General features: G+C 38.6%; 1 protein-coding gene across 7 annotated transcripts in view; it reads right to left on the minus strand.

Moving 5' to 3' along the window:
• Nucleotides 1-17,880, minus strand: part of GPATCH8 (G-patch domain containing 8) — a 108,623-nt gene that overhangs the window by 15,476 nt on the left and 75,267 nt on the right. For all 7 annotated transcript variants that reach the window (XM_080827371.1, XM_080827372.1, XM_080827375.1 and 4 more), the window contains one exon: nucleotides 8,519-8,662. In XM_080827371.1, the coding sequence (XP_080683497.1) occupies nucleotides 8,519-8,662 (144 nt within the window). The remainder of the gene's footprint in view (nucleotides 1-8,518; nucleotides 8,663-17,880) is intronic.

Below are 17,880 nucleotides of genomic sequence, written 5' to 3' on the forward strand. Positions count from 1 at the left end.
CCAAACTGGTTTCAGTTTTAAAATGAGCTGTTGAGAAAGGGAATACGAATACTTTATGTATTATTTGTTGGTTATGAACAGAAACAGGAAACAGCAAAGAAATTGTTCCCACCTCAATCTCTTTTTCTGGCTAAGTATAATCCAGTTGTTTTTTGTTGTTGTTGTTGTTTTTTAAAGTAATCTCTACTGAGATCAAGAGTTACACGCTCCACCCACTGAGCCCAACTCAGCTTTTTCTGAACCTCAACTACTCCCTTTCCCCTATGTCATCAATCCTGCATACCCCAAATCCATGCCCTCTTTTCCCCAGTTTCCTTCCTCTTTCTCATGATACAACATCAATCTCTTCTCCCTTCCCAAAGTGGAGTAATCATGCTAGCTATTACTTGTCCAGGTTTCCCAAATGCAAAGTCGTTTGGTGTTTGATAATTCTGAATGAGACCATCCAGAACATCACTATGTGGTGAGAAAAGGAAAGACCAGGAAAGAACACAGAAAGTCTCAGTACTAAACTTCTCAGGGAAGGAAAGACTGCAGCTGAATGATTAAGGAAATCCAAGTTACTGGACATTAGATATAAATTCTTTCTTTTAGCACATGTTCATCAGTAAGCTATGATATAAGTAACACAGAAAACCAAATGTTTGGTAACAGAGAAAACTAAACATTAATGCTGATTGTAGATACTGAAAACATCAGAGGAAAGCAGAGTAGCACACATTCTTTCTTGCTGGCTAAGAGTAGTCCTAGTTAGTCAGTTATGAAATACTTACCATTTATGCCCAATTATTTTGCAACACAATGACTATTAATATAATTTGGTTAATAACAAATTAATATGTCATAAAGCTATTATTAAATATTCATTTCAATATGTTCAGGAATTCAGCAAAATGCCTTAAAACGTGCTGTATTTCTGCAGAACCAGGGTGCTTGCTTTACCGTTTTTTTCACACACCTATGTATACGTACATATAGTCACCATCACCACCACCAAATTTTAAGCTGCATGAAGTTCTGACATACAATTCACATAGCATAAAATTCACCCATTTAAACTGTAAAATTTAGTGGGTTTCTCAGAGTTGTGCAACCATTAACACTATCTAATTCTAGAACATTTCTATTACTCCCAAAGGAAGCTCCATGCTCATTAGCAGTCACTCACCATTACCCCTTTCTCACCCAGTTAACTGGAAACCTAATATATGTTCTCTACAGGCATGCTTATTCTAAACTTTTTATATAAATAAAACCATACAACACAGGGGGTTGTGACTGGTTTCTTTGACTTAGCATAACACTTTCAAGGTTCGTGCCTGCTCTATGCATCAGTAAGTCATTCTTTCTTACTGCTGAATAATATTCTATTGTACAGATGTACCACATTTTGTTCATCCATTCATCAGCTGATACGTATATGGGCTGTTTCCACTTTTTGGATACTATGAACAATCTAATACACACTTAAAAAAAAGAATTTATTTATTTTTTGACAGAGAGACAGCGAGAGAGGGAACACAAGCAGGTGGAATGAGAGAGGGGGGAAAGCAAGCTTTCTGCTGAGTGGGGAGCCCAATGCGGAGCTCAATCCCAGGACCCTGGGATAACAACTCAGCCACCCAGGCGCCCCTCTTACGCAAATTTATTTGTGCACATGTATTTTCATTTCTTATGCACGTATATTTTCATTTCTCTTGAGTATATGCTGGTCATATGGTAAACTCTATATTTAACACATTTTGACAAACTGCCGAACTGTCTCCCAGAGGGGCTACACCATTTTACAACTCCACTAGCAATGTAGGAGTGTTCCAGTTTTTTCATATCCTCTCCAACATATGTTACTGTTCTTTTAATTCTGGCTATCCTAATGGGCATGAAATGGTATGCCACTGTGGTTTTGTGGATAATGAGTTTTAAATATTACTATATATGGGGCGCCTGGGTGGCTCAGTAGGTTGGATGTCCAACTCTTGATTTTGGCTCAGGTCATGATCTCAGGGTCATGGGATTAAGCCTCATGTCAGGCTCTGTGCTCAGTGGGGAGTCCGCTTGAGGTTCTCTCTCTTATTCTCCTTCTGCCTGCACCCCCCACCCCGTGCGCATGATCTCTCTCTCAAGTAGATAAAAAAATCTTTAAAAAAAAAAAATATCTATACATAGAGCTACATCTACATGGCCTTCCAGATCATATCTGGAGGCAAAGGTATGCTCTCACTGTAAAATTTAAAGGAGCATAATTCCTAAGAACAGCTTAGGCTTACAGCAAACAGAACAGCAGCATCTCAGTTCAGAGCTCTCTTTTCAGGACTGTCACTCACAGACTTATCACTGTTTCTTAGGCTGCTTTACCTTTTCAGACTACAATAGAACATAAAGCCCTCATGCAAGAATATCCACCATAGTGCACGACTCTGATAAATATAAACGTACAGGAGCAGAAAACAGGCTGAAAAGTACAGAACATAAATAGGGTAGAATCATTTTTATTCATACTGGGAAAGTGTGCCAAGATAAAGAACGGAGTTAGAAATTCCTAGGAAGAAAATATAGGGTTTACCAGCAAACTAAGTTCCCAAAGGGTCTGTTTAGGGTCACCCCTGCCTGCTCACAAAAGCAGACAGTTTCCCTAAAGAGAAACAGTTTTCCAAGGTTAACTAGATTGTGATAGCTTGATGTAAGAAGTCTACCCCCAAGAAAAGCAGTGGTAGTGAGTATATAAAATTCAACAAGTGAAAAGGCTCAAAACATACCCAGGTTTTGGAAGACTAGCCAAATGATGTCAATTCTCTTATATTAAGCAAAATAGTCCCAAAGAAAAATAACATAAACAGTGGTACAAATTTTCATCTCCCTGCTACAGGTTATTAAAATGAAACTATTAATATGCTCAAATTCTTAGATGCCTTCCTCTTTTCACACTTGCTTTTTGCTTCTGTAAGCATAATCTCTTCAGAAGTGACATATGCTATTTAAGTCAACATTTATGAAGCGTTGGGATTCATAAATACTTCATGGTTTTCCTAATCTATTTCACGACTTTACAATTATCAATTTATGGTTTTCTAAGGATAAACATTTCATAAACACATGAAATACAGATATGTGTAGAATATCTTCACTGGTATCTAGTCTTGGTGGTTTCACTTCTTAAGTTATTTTAAAAATAAGATCGATGCCCAATGTGAGGCTCAAATTTACAACCCCAAGATCAAGAGTTGTATGCTCCACCAACTGATCTAGCCAGGGGCCCCTGTGGTTTCTTTTAGAAGGATTCATTTTCTTTTTAATTTTAGCCCTAGAATTATTTCTCAATTTTACTTTTTAAAAAATTGTCTTTTAAAAATTTACTTTTGTGTTTCCCTTGCCCTGAATATCAAAGTAGCACCAAAAAAAGAGAACTCAGTCTGAATTTCCTCAAATCTATAGTGGCTTGCTAGAGGTCCAATTGGTTTTGATATGCTTACTGTCCTGATGCCCTATGTACCAAGCATACAGAGGATAAAATGCAGTAAAGATCTTGAGAGGCAAAATGCAACCAGTAAAGAGTGAATCTTCAAGTGGAAGTGATTCCAAACTTGAATGAAGGCCATGTGAAGTCCAAAAATGATTATTCCTTCCATCACCAAGGAATTTCTCAGACCTTATTTCAATTGAGAACCTATTTCATTTTTGAGTAATGAGGAAAACTCTAAAATCTCTGTTCCTTAGTAATACATATTACTTGATATTGTCACAGTCAACTAAAAGTAAGCAATACTATCAAAAAGTAATTGTAACAATTTAGACAAAGTTAACTAAATTATGCAGTAGTAGATTCCATTTTGTAGAGCAGTCACTGATGGCTGCTACAGGCTTACTCTGTTTTAGTTCAGCTATTTAAAGCTCATAAAACCACTACTTTTACAGTTGAAACAGACATGGTACTAAATGAGATTTCAGTGTTTTCAAAAAAACATAAAAGGAGTCTTATACTGAACCGATTTTAGCAGAAAGAAGAGGCAGGCTGAAAGGATTCTCTCCTCTGACCAAGATACTGATTTTTTGTACAAGTAAAAAGAATTTCTCAAAGCTGCTTTACTGTACCAGATTTTGATAACTGGACCAGACTACCACAGGTAGTTCTCAAACTGTAAAGTTGGCCCCTTAAAGAACAAGAAGGCAGCTTTTCAATGTGCTACTTCCCCAGTGTCAATCAGAATGCTGTGGGTGGAAGCCTGTGTGGAGAGAAAAGGAAGGTATGGGCCTGGGTCACAAGCCCAAATGTCTAGAGGGATTTGACAGTTAATATAATGAGTCATACAAGTTGACATAAGAGCAAAGATTATGTGGAACCACAGCTAATTGAAGGTTAGCATGTGCCTGTCTGAAGAGAGAGCAACTATTCAGCTTTAGCCAATTGTTGTATTAAAAAGTAGGCCCAGTGTTCTTAGATATTTCAATTTGTCAAGGTAAGTTTGAATTATGTAAAATCTCATTTTAAAAGCTGGGAACCAACCAAAATTAAAGGGAAAAAATCTAATACTGCAAAGGCCAGACAAAATACATCTATGGGACAATTTGTGATCTCTGGCTTATGTACTGGAGGCTGGTGAGGAGGACCCTTAGTGCCACAAATAAAAGAGAGTAAGACTGGGAGAATCCTGACTAGGTAACAAGGCAACAAAGAAAGCAAAACAAAAATAAAAACAAAAAACAGTGTTAGAAATAAGGCACTATTATTGTGTTGCTACAAATGTACTTTCAAGAAAGAGAATGTTCTTTACAGTTTGAAATTTAGGCCCTATGAAAACTCAAGAAAATGGTTTCCATGGTCATACCCACTAGGAGACATGTTTTTAGATATACAAAATAATGAAAGAGGCGAGGAGGTAGAGAAAGAAGAATGTTTAGTTTCAAAGTAATTTTGACTGTACCATAATTAAGCCAAGAGGGATAGAAGATAGATACTAATATTCATTAAGCACTGAGGCATATCAGGACTGAGTTATATAAAAAGGAATCACAGACTGGGCTATCTCTTGAGGAATGGAAGGGCCTTCCCTTCAAAATGTATTGAAAAATTATCACCTTAAAATGAGGGTTAAACAGCTGACAAGACCCAAAATGTCTCATGAGCTTTTTCATCTTTGTAGATCCGGCTGGGTCTTAAAATTTGTGGGTTAATGACTTTCTTCACAAAAATGTAACAACCCCCCTCCTCCCAAATCACCACAAATGAGGGTGACCAGGTAGCCTTCTTCTGAGAGATTATTTGTACTTCATGAAGATAAGGGGATGTTCAGGATCCTGTCTATACTAGTAGTTTACCACTAACATGATAGATTATTTCTCTGGAAATTTTTAATGGTGAAAATTTGACGGGAAGATGCAAACTAGGGATTACTCATATAGGGTTGAATGTACTTACCCATTATCTCAGATTCATAATAATCCTGTGTGCCTTCCTGGAAGACAAGACAGGGCGTCTTTATGATTTTAGAGCATGAATGTGGAAAATGGTAGGTCCATTTGTATGGCAAGTTCATGTCCATCAAAGAGGAATGAAAAACAGGACGCACCTCCTCTTAGGGATTATTTAAGCTGTGTTGTACCAAGGGGATTAAAGGCTCCTTAGAAATTCTAAGTACAGGGAAGAGCAGAACTATAAAAAATTTAGTACTGTGCATTTTCTGGTTTATATATCTATAACATTGTTTCAAGATTCTACTATGCACTAAGAGAGCAGTATAAAGAAAGATGAAAGAGCTTACATTTCAACCAAATAAAGAACACTCCACTAAGACCAAACAGAACAATAAACTCATACTATTGCTGTTCTTTTTTAAATACCTAGTAAGGGGCTTTTGATCATGGTGAAGAAATAAACTCACATACATTCATTAATCATACCAGCTAAAGACTTCTTCCTAGAGCAAAGATCACAGACATATTTCTATATTCATGGAAAGGTAATCCATGAGTTCCCTATAAGATATCCTCACTTTTGTATTTTCATTTTGATGATAATCTAAAAACAACAACAACAACAACAAAAACAAACCCGGAATAATAAATATTCGGGATCATCTAGATGAGTATTTTATAAAAGTTTAGAACACAACTGGGGACTTAAAATGATAGTGATCTGTTTGTACCAAGCAAAGGCCAAATGATAGCACAATACCGTATGTATTTGATAGTTTTTCAGTAATCCTAACAGAACAGGGTTTCTCAACCTCAGCATTTATTGACATTCTGGGCAAGGTAATTCTTTGTTGCAAGGAAATTTCTAGTGTGTTGTAGGATGTTCAGAAGCACCCCTAGCCTCTACCTACTACATGCCTGTAGCACCACCCTCCTAACTGTGGTAATCAAAAATGTCTCCAGGCAGTGTTAAGTGTTCTCTGGAGGACAAAATCTCCCCATGTGGAAAACCACTATAATAGATAAAAGCAGAGAGAGAAGTAGGTCATCCCAAAGTGCAGAGGAGAATAAAAATGCCAAATTCAAAAGAACCAGAGCTGCAACAATTACTACTACTCTCAAAAGTTGAAAGCAACATCACTAAAACATTGATGTCCACCACATTAATGTTGTCAATATGAATTTCACTAGTTCTGTACTTCTGCTCAGATTTAACTTGTAAATCTGTTGCTTTGATAGAGTTTTTTCCCTTTAAAGAGCAATATAAACACTGTTGAAGTCTGAATGACAATTTTCCTGATTTATTTTTTCCTAACAGAAACTTTACTCAAGAGACTTCTCTTTAACTGAAAATGTAACCTTTTAAAATTCCTTTTGGTACCTAAAGTTTCTTCTGGAATATTCTAATTTGTCCCAGACAATTTTTTTTTTTTTAAATTTTAAGTAAGGTCTACGTCCAATGTGGGGCTGGAACTCACGGCCATTAGATCAAATCACATATTTGACCAACTGAGCCAGACAGGCACCCTATCACAGTCAATTCTTTTTTTAACAGATTTTATTTATTTATTTGACAGACAGAAAGATCACAAGTAGGCAGAGAGGCAGGCTCCCCGCTGAGCAGAGAGCCCGATGTGGGGCTTGATCCCAGGACCCTGAGATCATGACCTGAGCCGAAGGCAGAGGCTTAACCCGCTGAGCCACCCAGATGCCCCCATCACATGCTTGAAGTAATTCTCAAGAGCCCAAAAAGGCATTTATGTGTTTAGATGTTAAATGTCCTTCTTAATTCCATAAAAAATAACCCCCCAAATCTGAATTATATGTACACTGAGAAGGTTGAGAAGTTACTGGATAAGCAGTATTTGCTGTTATAACTTTCTTTCTTGACACATGATTCTTTGAAAAAGTAAGATAATTGCCAAAATAACTTGGCCATATATATCATAATTTTTACTTCTTCAAATTAAGCAGAACTGACAGTATAACAATGTCCAAAGGTGTATAAAAAGTTCAAAGCTGTGTTGAATACAACTCTACTAGTAGAAGAATCTTAAATTGGTTAGGTGTGGTTAAATGTGGAAGAAACTATTGCAAAAAGTGTAAGAGTTTACAAACTATCCTTGTGCTGGTAAAACTTAATCAAAGCTTGCCCTTTACCTGTGCACTGAAATCTTATGGTTGGTTGAAAGAAAAAGCAAAGGTCAAAAAAAACATTGGTTCAACAGATCCACTTAAGAGAGCATTCCAGCAATGCTCATAAATTTTGCAAGTTTAACAAATACAACTACCAAACCTCCAAAGACTTAGCAAGTTCTACTAAAATCATCCCAAATCAAATGGCTCAAAATTCTTTAATAAGCCAGAACTGTACTGTAAGAAATTAAAGATTTGTTTCTTCCTTCTAAAATCCCCTCTGGGGAATTACTGCTACCTTCTTTATGTGTGTAACTAGTTAGGTACAATTTTATTTTCTAAACCAATGAAAGAAAAAAAAAAGAAAGAAAGAAAAGAAAAGATTGCAAAGAAAGTATAAACCACTTTTTAGCAAGCTCTTCAACATGCAGCATCAGAGGGGTTTTTTTTTGTTGTTGTTCAAGTTAAGTAAGATAGCATCTAATTCTGTCTTTCTTTTCAAGATTTATCTATCTTCCAAGGCATACCACATAACAAAACTGACTTACCGATAAGAAACAGCAGCCAATAAAGCATGAATATATATATATATATACACACACACACAGAAGAATGAAGTGACCAGAGTCTGGGATAATTGTTCAAAGATTAACATGTTCGGAAAGAGGGAGAAAAGGAAACAAAGCTCCTAGTGATCCTCAGTTGAACTACCAAATTAAACACAAATACAGAAACCATTCAAAGCCAAAAACTTTATGAAGATTTATAAAGCTCACAATTCTTCACTCTACATAAATTCTCAGAAGGTCTGTCGGGACTTCTGTCACTGAAAAAAAATCAGGTAAGTCAGATGGACCTCAGATAAAGACTAGAGATATAAGAAACCATAGTCACAAAGTTTATTGGGTACGTTTATAAAATTCAATAGTTACAACAACAAAGTTTTTGTTTTTGTTAGCAAGCAATTCCTCACCTGTTTGTGTGCATGATCGTAGGAGTTGATATGGTTGTCAAATTCCTGATGTTTCTGATACTGCTTATCACAGAGTTCACAGTAGAAGTTGGCTCTGAGGTCTTCCAATGCTTTGGCAATTGCCTTCTCTTTGTCAACATAATCCTATAAAAACCACAAAACACAAACAAAAAATTAAGTTGGTAGAATTTAAATGAATGTTATAAAGAGGCAGTCTTACCTAAAAGAGAAAAGGGGGCTTATTTAGCGGTACAAATAAAAGTCAGATGGAACACAGTGGCACTCTGGCAGGGTGATTTGTGTGTGGTTGTACTGATAGATTTCTTTTTTTGTAGACATTGTATTTTATCGTAAACTTACACTATTAATTAATCCATGTGTTTATCATGTATGGGATGCCATTAATGATAAAGGATTTCAGGCAACTTACTGTATTATCTAAATTAATAGCTGTCTTCAGGGACATCTGGGTGGCTCAGTCCATTAAACATCTGCCTTCAGATCAGGTCATGATCTCAGGGTCCGAGGATTGAGCCCTGCATCTTGCTCCCTATTTGCTTCTCCCTCTCTTCTGCCCCTCCCTCTACTCATGCTCGCTTTCTCCCCTCCCCTTCTCTCTCAAATAAATAAACTCTTAAAAAATTAGTTGTCTTCAATTAGTCTTTTTAAGATATATTTAAGAGAGCGTGCATGTGCACGCACACACACGCATGCACACAAGCAAGGGGAGGGGCAGAGGGAGAGAAGCAGACTCCCTGCTGAGTGAGGAGCCCAAAGACTCAGGGCTTGATCCCAAAGACTCAGGGCTTGACCCTGAGATCATGACCAGAGCAGAAACCAAGAATGAGATGCTTAAGGAACTGAGTCACCCAGATGCCCCCAAAAAGAAATTAATTTTTACTTGCTTTTTGGCATTACGGTATCATCCCCTACTCCTACTCCTGGCAAACAAACCAACCAACCAACCAACCAACCAGATATAAACAACACAATTTTTTTTGAAAGTAGGATCCATGCCCAGCATCAATAATATCCAATGTCGGGCTTGAACTCACAATCCTGAGACCAACAACTGAGCTGAGATCACGAGTCAGACATTTAACTGACTGAACCACCCAGGTACCCTAAAAAACACAATTTTTATTGCATTGTAGAAACCACAGAAGTAAGTATAATCCCCAAAAGAAGCACTACAAAACAAAACAAAACAGAGCAACTTATCATCTGAAACTGAAATCAGGGCTGTGATGCACAAGGGCTCTTAGGACATGTGGTTGACAATGGAGCTTGGTGTTTCAGCAAGATGGGGGTGCTAGATCAGAGAAGCCTCATTAATAAATGAAAGAACCTATAATTGGGCTGGAGAGTAACCAAGGACCTCTGCATTTTGGCAGAGGGGAATCAAAAACACTCTCAGAAAGCATCCTCCAGTTTAGCCCTTTAACATTTTCCTAGATTAAGATCAACAAAACAGGGGTTACAGTCAAAAGATTACTAGACACACAGAAGAGAAAATAAATCTATCCACAGGGACCCTGGGTGGCTCAGATGGTTAAGCATCTGCCTTTGGCTCAGGTCATGATGCTAGGGTCCTGGGATCGAGTATTGCATCAGGCTCCCTGCTCCTCGGGGAGCCTGGTTCTCCTCCTGCTTCTGTCTCATGAATAAATAAATAAAATTGTTAAAAAAAAAAAAAAAAGAAAAAAAGAAAATTAATCTGTCTATAAGTGAAAGTCATTGGAAACAAGCAACAGATTTAGGTACCCCAAATCTCAGATATTGGAATAGTCTGTTACAGAATATAAAGCAATGATAAAATGTTTAAAATACAAAATGGAGGGGCGCCTGGGTGGCTCAGTGGGTTAAAGCCACTGCCTTCGGCTCAGGTCATGATCCCAGCGTCCTGGGATCGAGCCCCGCGTCGGGCTCTCTGCTCAGCAGGAGCCTGCTTCCTCCCTTCTCTCTCTGCCTGCCTCTCTGCCTACTTGTGATCTGTCAAATAAATAAATAAAATCTTTAAAAAAAATACAAAATGGAATTAAAACAATGAGCAAACATAAACCATATTTTAAAAACTAGGCAAACTACAGGGGCACCTGGCTGGGTCAGTTGGTAAGAGCACATGACTCTCAATCTTGGGCTTGTGAATTCAACCCCATGTTGGGTGTACAGATTGCTTAATTTTTAAAAATATAATCCTTAAACAAAAAACTAGGGGTGCTTGGGTGGCTCAGTTGGTAGAGCACATGACTTGATCTCAGGATCACGAGTTGAAGCCCTATGTTGGGTGTGGAGCCTGCTTAAAAACAAAACAAAACAGAAAACAACAACAAAAACCTAGGCAGACTGTAGAAAGACCAAAATGAGACTTTTATAATTGAGAAACCTAACTGTAAAAAATAAACCAAAAAATTCATCAGCTACTTAGAGGATGGATTAAAAAAAGCAGACCAGGGACGCCTGGGTGGCTCAGTTGGTTAAGCAGCTGCCTTCGGCTCAGGTCATGATCCCAGCGTCCTGGGATCGAGTCCCGCATCGGGCTCCTTGCTCAGCAGGGAGCCTGCTTCTCCCTCTGCCTCTGCCTGCCTGTGCTCGTTCGTTCTCTCTCCCTCTCTCTCTCTCTGACAAATAAATAAATAAAATCTTTAAAAAAAGCAGACCAGATACAGCTCAAAAAAGAAACTGGGGGGGGGGGTGCCCAGGGCAGTGCCTGGATGGCTCAGTTGGTTAAGCATCTGTCCAACTTTTGATCTCAGCTCAGGTCTTGATCTCAGGGTCATGAGTTCAAGCCCTTGCACTAGGCTCTGTGCTAGGCTTACTTAATTAAAAAAAAATAAAAATTTAAAAACATAGTAGGGAGGTGAAAATGTTCTGGAATTAGATGGTAGCAATGGTTGCACAAACTTACAAAATATATTAAAAACCAAAGGACACTTTAAAAAGGTCAGTTTTATAGTATGTAAATTATATATCAATTAAAAAAAGACGTAGTAAACAAAAAGAGGGAAGGACTGAAATTTCTTAGAATGTGGCACAGAGAAAAGCAAACAGATAATGTGAAAAAGAGGTCTAGGAGTCATGAAGAATATAGTAAGAATATTAACATGTGTATTACTGGAATCCCAGAAAAAGAAAACAGACAGCATAGATGAGAAAAATACCTGAAGATAGAAAGGCTAAGGATTTTTTCAAATTAGTAAGACAATTCCAGATACAGGAAGCACAAAGTATACCACACAGGCTACATAAACAGTATACACCTAGACACACTGAGTGAGACTACAAAGGGAAAAAAGACCATCAAATCATAAAATATCCAGGAAAAAAAAAAGATCACCCACAATCAGTTTGACAGCAGTTTCAAAAGCAACAGAAGGTAAGACAGTGTGCTTCAGCGGGCTGGGAGAAAATACACGTCATTCGTATAACAAATGACCTATTTTTCACAAATGAAGAAATGAAGAGTTTTACCACCAATAGATTCATTCAAAAGAACCTTTCTAGGCGCCTGGGTGGTTCAGTGGGTTAAAGCCTCTGCCTTCGGCTCAGGTCATGATCCCGGGGTCCTGGGATCGAGCCCCACATAGGGCTCTCTGCTCAGCAGGGAGCCTGCTTCCCCCTCTCTCTGTCTCTGCCTGCCTCTCTGCCTACTTGTGATCCCTGTCTGTCAAATAAATAAATAAAATCTTTAAAAAAAAAAAAAAAACCTTTCTAAAGCAGTATTTCTGAAATCACAGATTGTGACTCACCAATGGACCACAGCATTAATTTAGTAGATTGTAACAGGCATGAAAAGGGGGAAAAATAGCAAAATACAGACTGTATTTCACATAAGGCTAAATACTATCTTGTAAAACTTTTGTTTCAGGTTTAAGTGGTGGCAATAGTAAACGTATTTCTTACTGTGGGCCTGAAAGTCCCGGCTTCCTGAAGCATATGCTTTAGGGAAGAAGGAAAATGATGCCAGTAAAAAGGTCTGAAATCTGAAAGCAAATGTTAAGCAATAAAATATATATATATATAACAAAAACAACACCTAGTTTGCAGGACTGAAAAAGGATAAAAGCTAAATGCTAGCTATAATGGCCAAGTATAACAGAAGAGGGCGTTCAAAGTTCAAGTGTTCTAGAGTCTTTCTACTAATTGAGATACAGTTAACTTTGGACTTTGTTAAATTAAGCATATTTACATTAAAATTCCAAGGGTAATTATTAGAAGGCTAAAAATAGTAAAGGGGGGAAAAGTAAGAAAACTTCAATTTTATCAAGGTAAACAGGTCAGAAAAATCAGGAAAACAGAAGTTAAAAAGACAGATTGATAAGTAATCACAAGAAACATAAATGTACTAAGAAGCTTCCAGAAAAACAGAACCCAACTATATGCTGATTATAAGCGATACCCCTAAAACACAAGGACTTAGAAAGTTGGAAGTTAAGGGATAGAAAAAGATATGCCAGGCAAATACTAACCAAAATAAAGCTGGAGCAACTATATCAATACTCAACTTTTTAACTTGGAAAACATTTTTTCTTTTTTTTAATATTTTATTTATTTATTTGATAGACAGAGATCACAAGTAGGCAGAGAGGCAGGCAGGGAGAGAGGAGGAAGCAAGCTCCCTGCTGAGCACAGAGCCCGATGCGGGGCTCGATCCCAGGACCCTGAGACCGTGACCTGAGCCGAAGGCAGAGGCTTTAACCCACTGAGCCACGCAGGCTCCCTGAAAACATTTTTTTTCTTTAAATAATCTCTACACCCAATGTGGGGCTCAGACTCATGATCCAGAGATGGAGAATCGCATGCTCTGCTGACTGAGCCAGCCATGTGCCCCATCTTTTTTACACTTTAAGGCAAAAAGCATTACTTCAGACTGCAGCCAGTTAGAAGCTATTCTCCAAATAAGCTGCACAGTTAATCTGAAAAGCCAACATAGATATATTGCTTATCCATTGGTCTTTATGAGGTTTTGGTTAAAAACTACAAGACTGACCCAAAAAGATGGTCCAATTTGCCTTACCAGTTCTATTTAAAAACTGAACATCAAATGACATCTCAAAACAAAGTGAGTACAGTTGAACTTTGAACAACATGGTTTTGAACTGCACAGGTCCACTTATATGATTTTTTCCCATTTTCTCCCAAATTTGGGAGATTTGCAAGAATTTGAAAAAACAGATAAACCACATAGACTAGGGGGGAAAAAAAGAATATTAACAGTTGCTAATGAATAAAATACATGTAGATACTAGTTTATCATTTACTACCATAAAAGACATACAAATCTACTATAAAAATTTAAAATTTAGGGGTGCCTGGGTAGCTCAGTCAGTTAAGCCATCTGACTCTTGATCTCAGGGCCGTGAGTTGAAGCCCTGCGTTGGGTTCCACACTGGGCTTGGAGCCTACTTGAAAAGAAAAAGAGTTATAATTTATCAAAACGTAGGTGCACATTTACAGACCTTCCATGGCACCACCAGCAGAAAGAAATGTAAACAAATGTAAAGACAATGTATTAAGTCATAACTGCATAAAATTAAATGTAGTACATACTATAATATTATGATTTCATAGCCATCTCTTGTTGCTACTGGGGTGAGCTTAAGTGTTACAAGTATCCACTTACAGCTATGTGCAATGCTAATCATCTCTGCATAAGCAGTCTGGCTCTCTGGCAAGCTGGATATTGCAGTAAAAAGTGGTATCTCCCTCGGGGCGCCTGGGTGGCTCAGTGGGTTAAGCCGCTGCCTTCGGCTCAGGTCATGATCTCAGGGTCCTGGGATCGAGTCCCACATCGGGCTCTCTGCTCAGCGGGGAGCCTGCTTCCCTCTCTCCCTTTCTCTCTGCCTGCCTCTCTATCTACTCTGATCTCTCTCTGTCAAATAAATAAATAAAATCTTTAAAAAAAAAAAAAAAAGTGGTATCTCCCAGATCTTGTGTATTTTTCATTATGTTTAGTGTAGTATTGTAAACCTTGAAGAACACCACAGGACCCATACAAAGTGCCACTAGTGATGCTGAAAGTGCTCACAAGCAGAGAAAAGTTACGATAATTCAAAGGAAAATTTAAACTGCTTGATAAAGACCACAGATTCACATCTCCAACAATGGCTGCTTGCCATGTCAAGATTAATGAATCTTGAAATGTAAGTGTAAGGACCGTTGTTAAAAAATAAAAGGAAGGGGCGCCTGGGTGGCTCAGTGGGTTAAAGCCTCTGCCTTCGGCTCGGGTCATGATCTCAGGGTCCTGGGATCAAGCCCCACGTAGGGCTCTCTGCTCAGCAGGGAGCCTGCTTCCTCATCTCTCTCTGCCTGCCTCTCTGCCTACTTGTGATCTCTGTCTGTCAAATAAATAATAAAATAAAATCTTTAAAAAAATAAAAAAAATAAAAAATAAAAGGAAATCCATGAACTGTCACTACAGCTATATTAGCAGGTACGAAACGGTTTTTATTTTTATTACTTAATTTATTTATTTATTGAGAATTAGCTGGAGTAGAGGGAGAGGATCTTTTTTTTTTTTTTTTTTTTAATTATTTTCATGTCAGGAGCGAGCCTGTGTGTGGGAGCGAGCATGCACACACACAAGCAAGAGGAGTGGCAAGCAGAGGGAGAGGCAGGTTCCCGGCTGAGCAAGGAACCTGCTATGGAATTTGATCTCAGGACCCTGAAGTCATGACCTGAGCCGATGGCAGATGCTTAACTGGCTGAGCCACCCAGGCGTTCCGCAGAGACAGAATCTTAAACAGGCTCCATGCCTAGCACAGAGACGGATGCGGGGCTCAATCTCCCAACTCTGAGCCAAAACCAAGAGCGGGACGCTTAACCATCTGAGATACCCAGGTGCTCCATTTTGTGCAAAACCTTTTAATCGTACGTTGAAAATGCAGTTTTTGGGGTGTGTGGGTGGCTCAGTAGTTAGGCATCTGCCATTGGGCTCAGGTCATGATCAGACTCCCTGGTTGGCAGGAAGCGTGCTTCTCTCTCTGCCACCACTCCCACTTGTATCCCCTCTCTTGTGGTCTCTCTCTCTCTCTGTGTCATCTTAAAGAAAGAAAGAAAGAAAGAAAGAAAGAGAGAGAGAGAGAAAATGCAGTTTTTGTGTGGGTTTAGCATTGCTGTAAGAAAGGAATATGCACAGACTTAACAGAATCTGTTTAAAAAAGGTTTAAAAAAAGCCAAAGGGATTATATGACAATTTAAAGCAAAAGGTGAAGAATCTAAAGCTGGAGAATTAAAAGCCAGCAGAAGATGGTTTGGTAATTTTTACAGAGGTTTGGCTAAAAAATGTCAAGATAACAGGAAAAGTGGCTTCTGCCAACCAAAAGGAGCAGACAGTGACTAGACACCATCAAGAAAAACACTGAAGAGAAAGGTTATCTGCCTGAACAAGTTTTTAATGCAAACAAAAGTACCCTATTCTGGGGAGGGGGAAATGTCAAAAGGACATTTATTAGAAAGGAAGAGAAGCAAACACCAGGATTAAGGTAGGAAGGATAAACTAACACTACTGTTTTATGCAAATGCAGTTGGGTTTAGGATTAGGATTGCCATTATCTATAAAACTAACCTAACCCCCAAGCCTTGAAGAGAAAAGATAAGCATTAGCTGACAGTCTTTCGTTGTACAAAAAGAAGGCCGGGACAACAAGGATGCTTTTTCTTGATTTGGTACCATTGATGACTTCAGGGGAAGTCAGGAAGTACCTTGCAAGTAATGGACTGCTTTTCAAAGTCCTTTTGATATTTATTTGACAATGCCCTTGGCTACCTAGAACCGGATGAGTTCAACAGCAAAGGCACTGAAATGGTCTATCTGTCCCCAAATACAATGTCTCTAATTCAGCCTCAGATCAGGGGGTTATGACACACAGTACACTACAGAAAGGATTGTCAACACTATGCAGGAGACCTTAAAAGGAGGAGAACCTCAAAAAGGAGGATTATTCCACTGAAGATGCCACTGTTGTTACAGAAAAAACCATGGAAGCCATAAAAGCCCCAAACAGTAAATTCCTGCTGGAGAAAACGGTGTCCAGAAGTTGTGCATGACTTCACAGGACTTAAAATACAGCCAATCAAGGAAATCACAAAAGAGATTATAGATACGGAGGAAAAAAAAAAAAAAAAAAAGATGGTGGTGGGGAAGGGTTTCAAGATAGGGATTTTGAAGAAATTCAAGAGATAACAGACACCACACCAGAGGAATTAATGGAAGATGAGTGCTTCCAAAACCAGTGCCAGATAATAAGGAAGGAAATGTAGAAGAAGCCGTGCCAAAAAACAAACTGACATTACACTATCTGGAAGAAGGGTTCGGATAATTCAAGACTGCTTCTGACTTCTTTTACCACATGGACCCATCTATGATATGGGCATTGAAATTAAAGCAAAGGATAGAAGACAATGTACAGAGACTTTTATTTTTTTTAGATTTTTATTTATTTATATGAGAGAGACAGAGAGAAAGCATGAGCAGAAAGAGGGAGAAGCCAACTCCCTGACAAGTGAGAGGTCAACCCGGGGCCAGACCCCAGGAACTCGAGATCACAACCCCAGGACCCCGAGACCATGACCCAAGCCAAAGATGGATGCCCAACCGACTGAGCCACACAGGCGCCCTAGAAACATTTTCTTAAAAAATGAAAAAGCAAAGAGCTCAGACAGAAATAATGACGTTATTTCTGTAAAGTTACACTAAGTAACTTCTATTTCCCCTTCTACATCTTCCATCCCTTATAAGCGAAACCAATCTCTCCTCTTCCTTCTCAATGTGAAGACAGTAAGGATGAAGACCTTTATGATAATCAACTTCCACTTAATGAACAGTATATAATCATTATGCCATATAGTTAATAAACTTATCTCGTGTGTGTGTGTGTTTGTCTTTGTGTGAAAATGTAGTAACTATATGGCAAGACTTGCATGAGACGTTTTTGTGTCATCATTGCCTAAGTATTCATTATGAAGGACATCACCTGTAAGACTAGTATGGGAAGTGGGTGGACTATCCTTACATAGGAACAAGGTAAGTGACATCTGATAGGAAATTAATAATGTAATGTATTGGTTTATCTGCGATGACGTGGATGGAACTAGAGGGTATTATGCTTAGTGAAATAAATCAATCAGAGAAAGACAATTATCATATGATCTCCCTGATATGAGGAAGCTGGGAGGCAAAGTAGGGGGTTTGGGGGGTAAGAAAGGAATAAATGAAACAAGATGGGATTGGGAGGGAGACAAACCATAAGAGACTCTTAATCTCACAAAACAAACTGAGGGTTGCCAGGGGGAAGGGGGTAGGGAGAGGGTGGTTGGGTTATGGACACTGGGGAAGGTATGGTGAGTGCTGCTAAGTGTAAA

The sequence above is a fragment of the Martes martes genome, assembly GCF_963455335.1.
Source record: "Martes martes genome assembly, chromosome: 16".
Lineage (NCBI taxonomy): Eukaryota > Metazoa > Chordata > Mammalia > Carnivora > Mustelidae > Martes > Martes martes.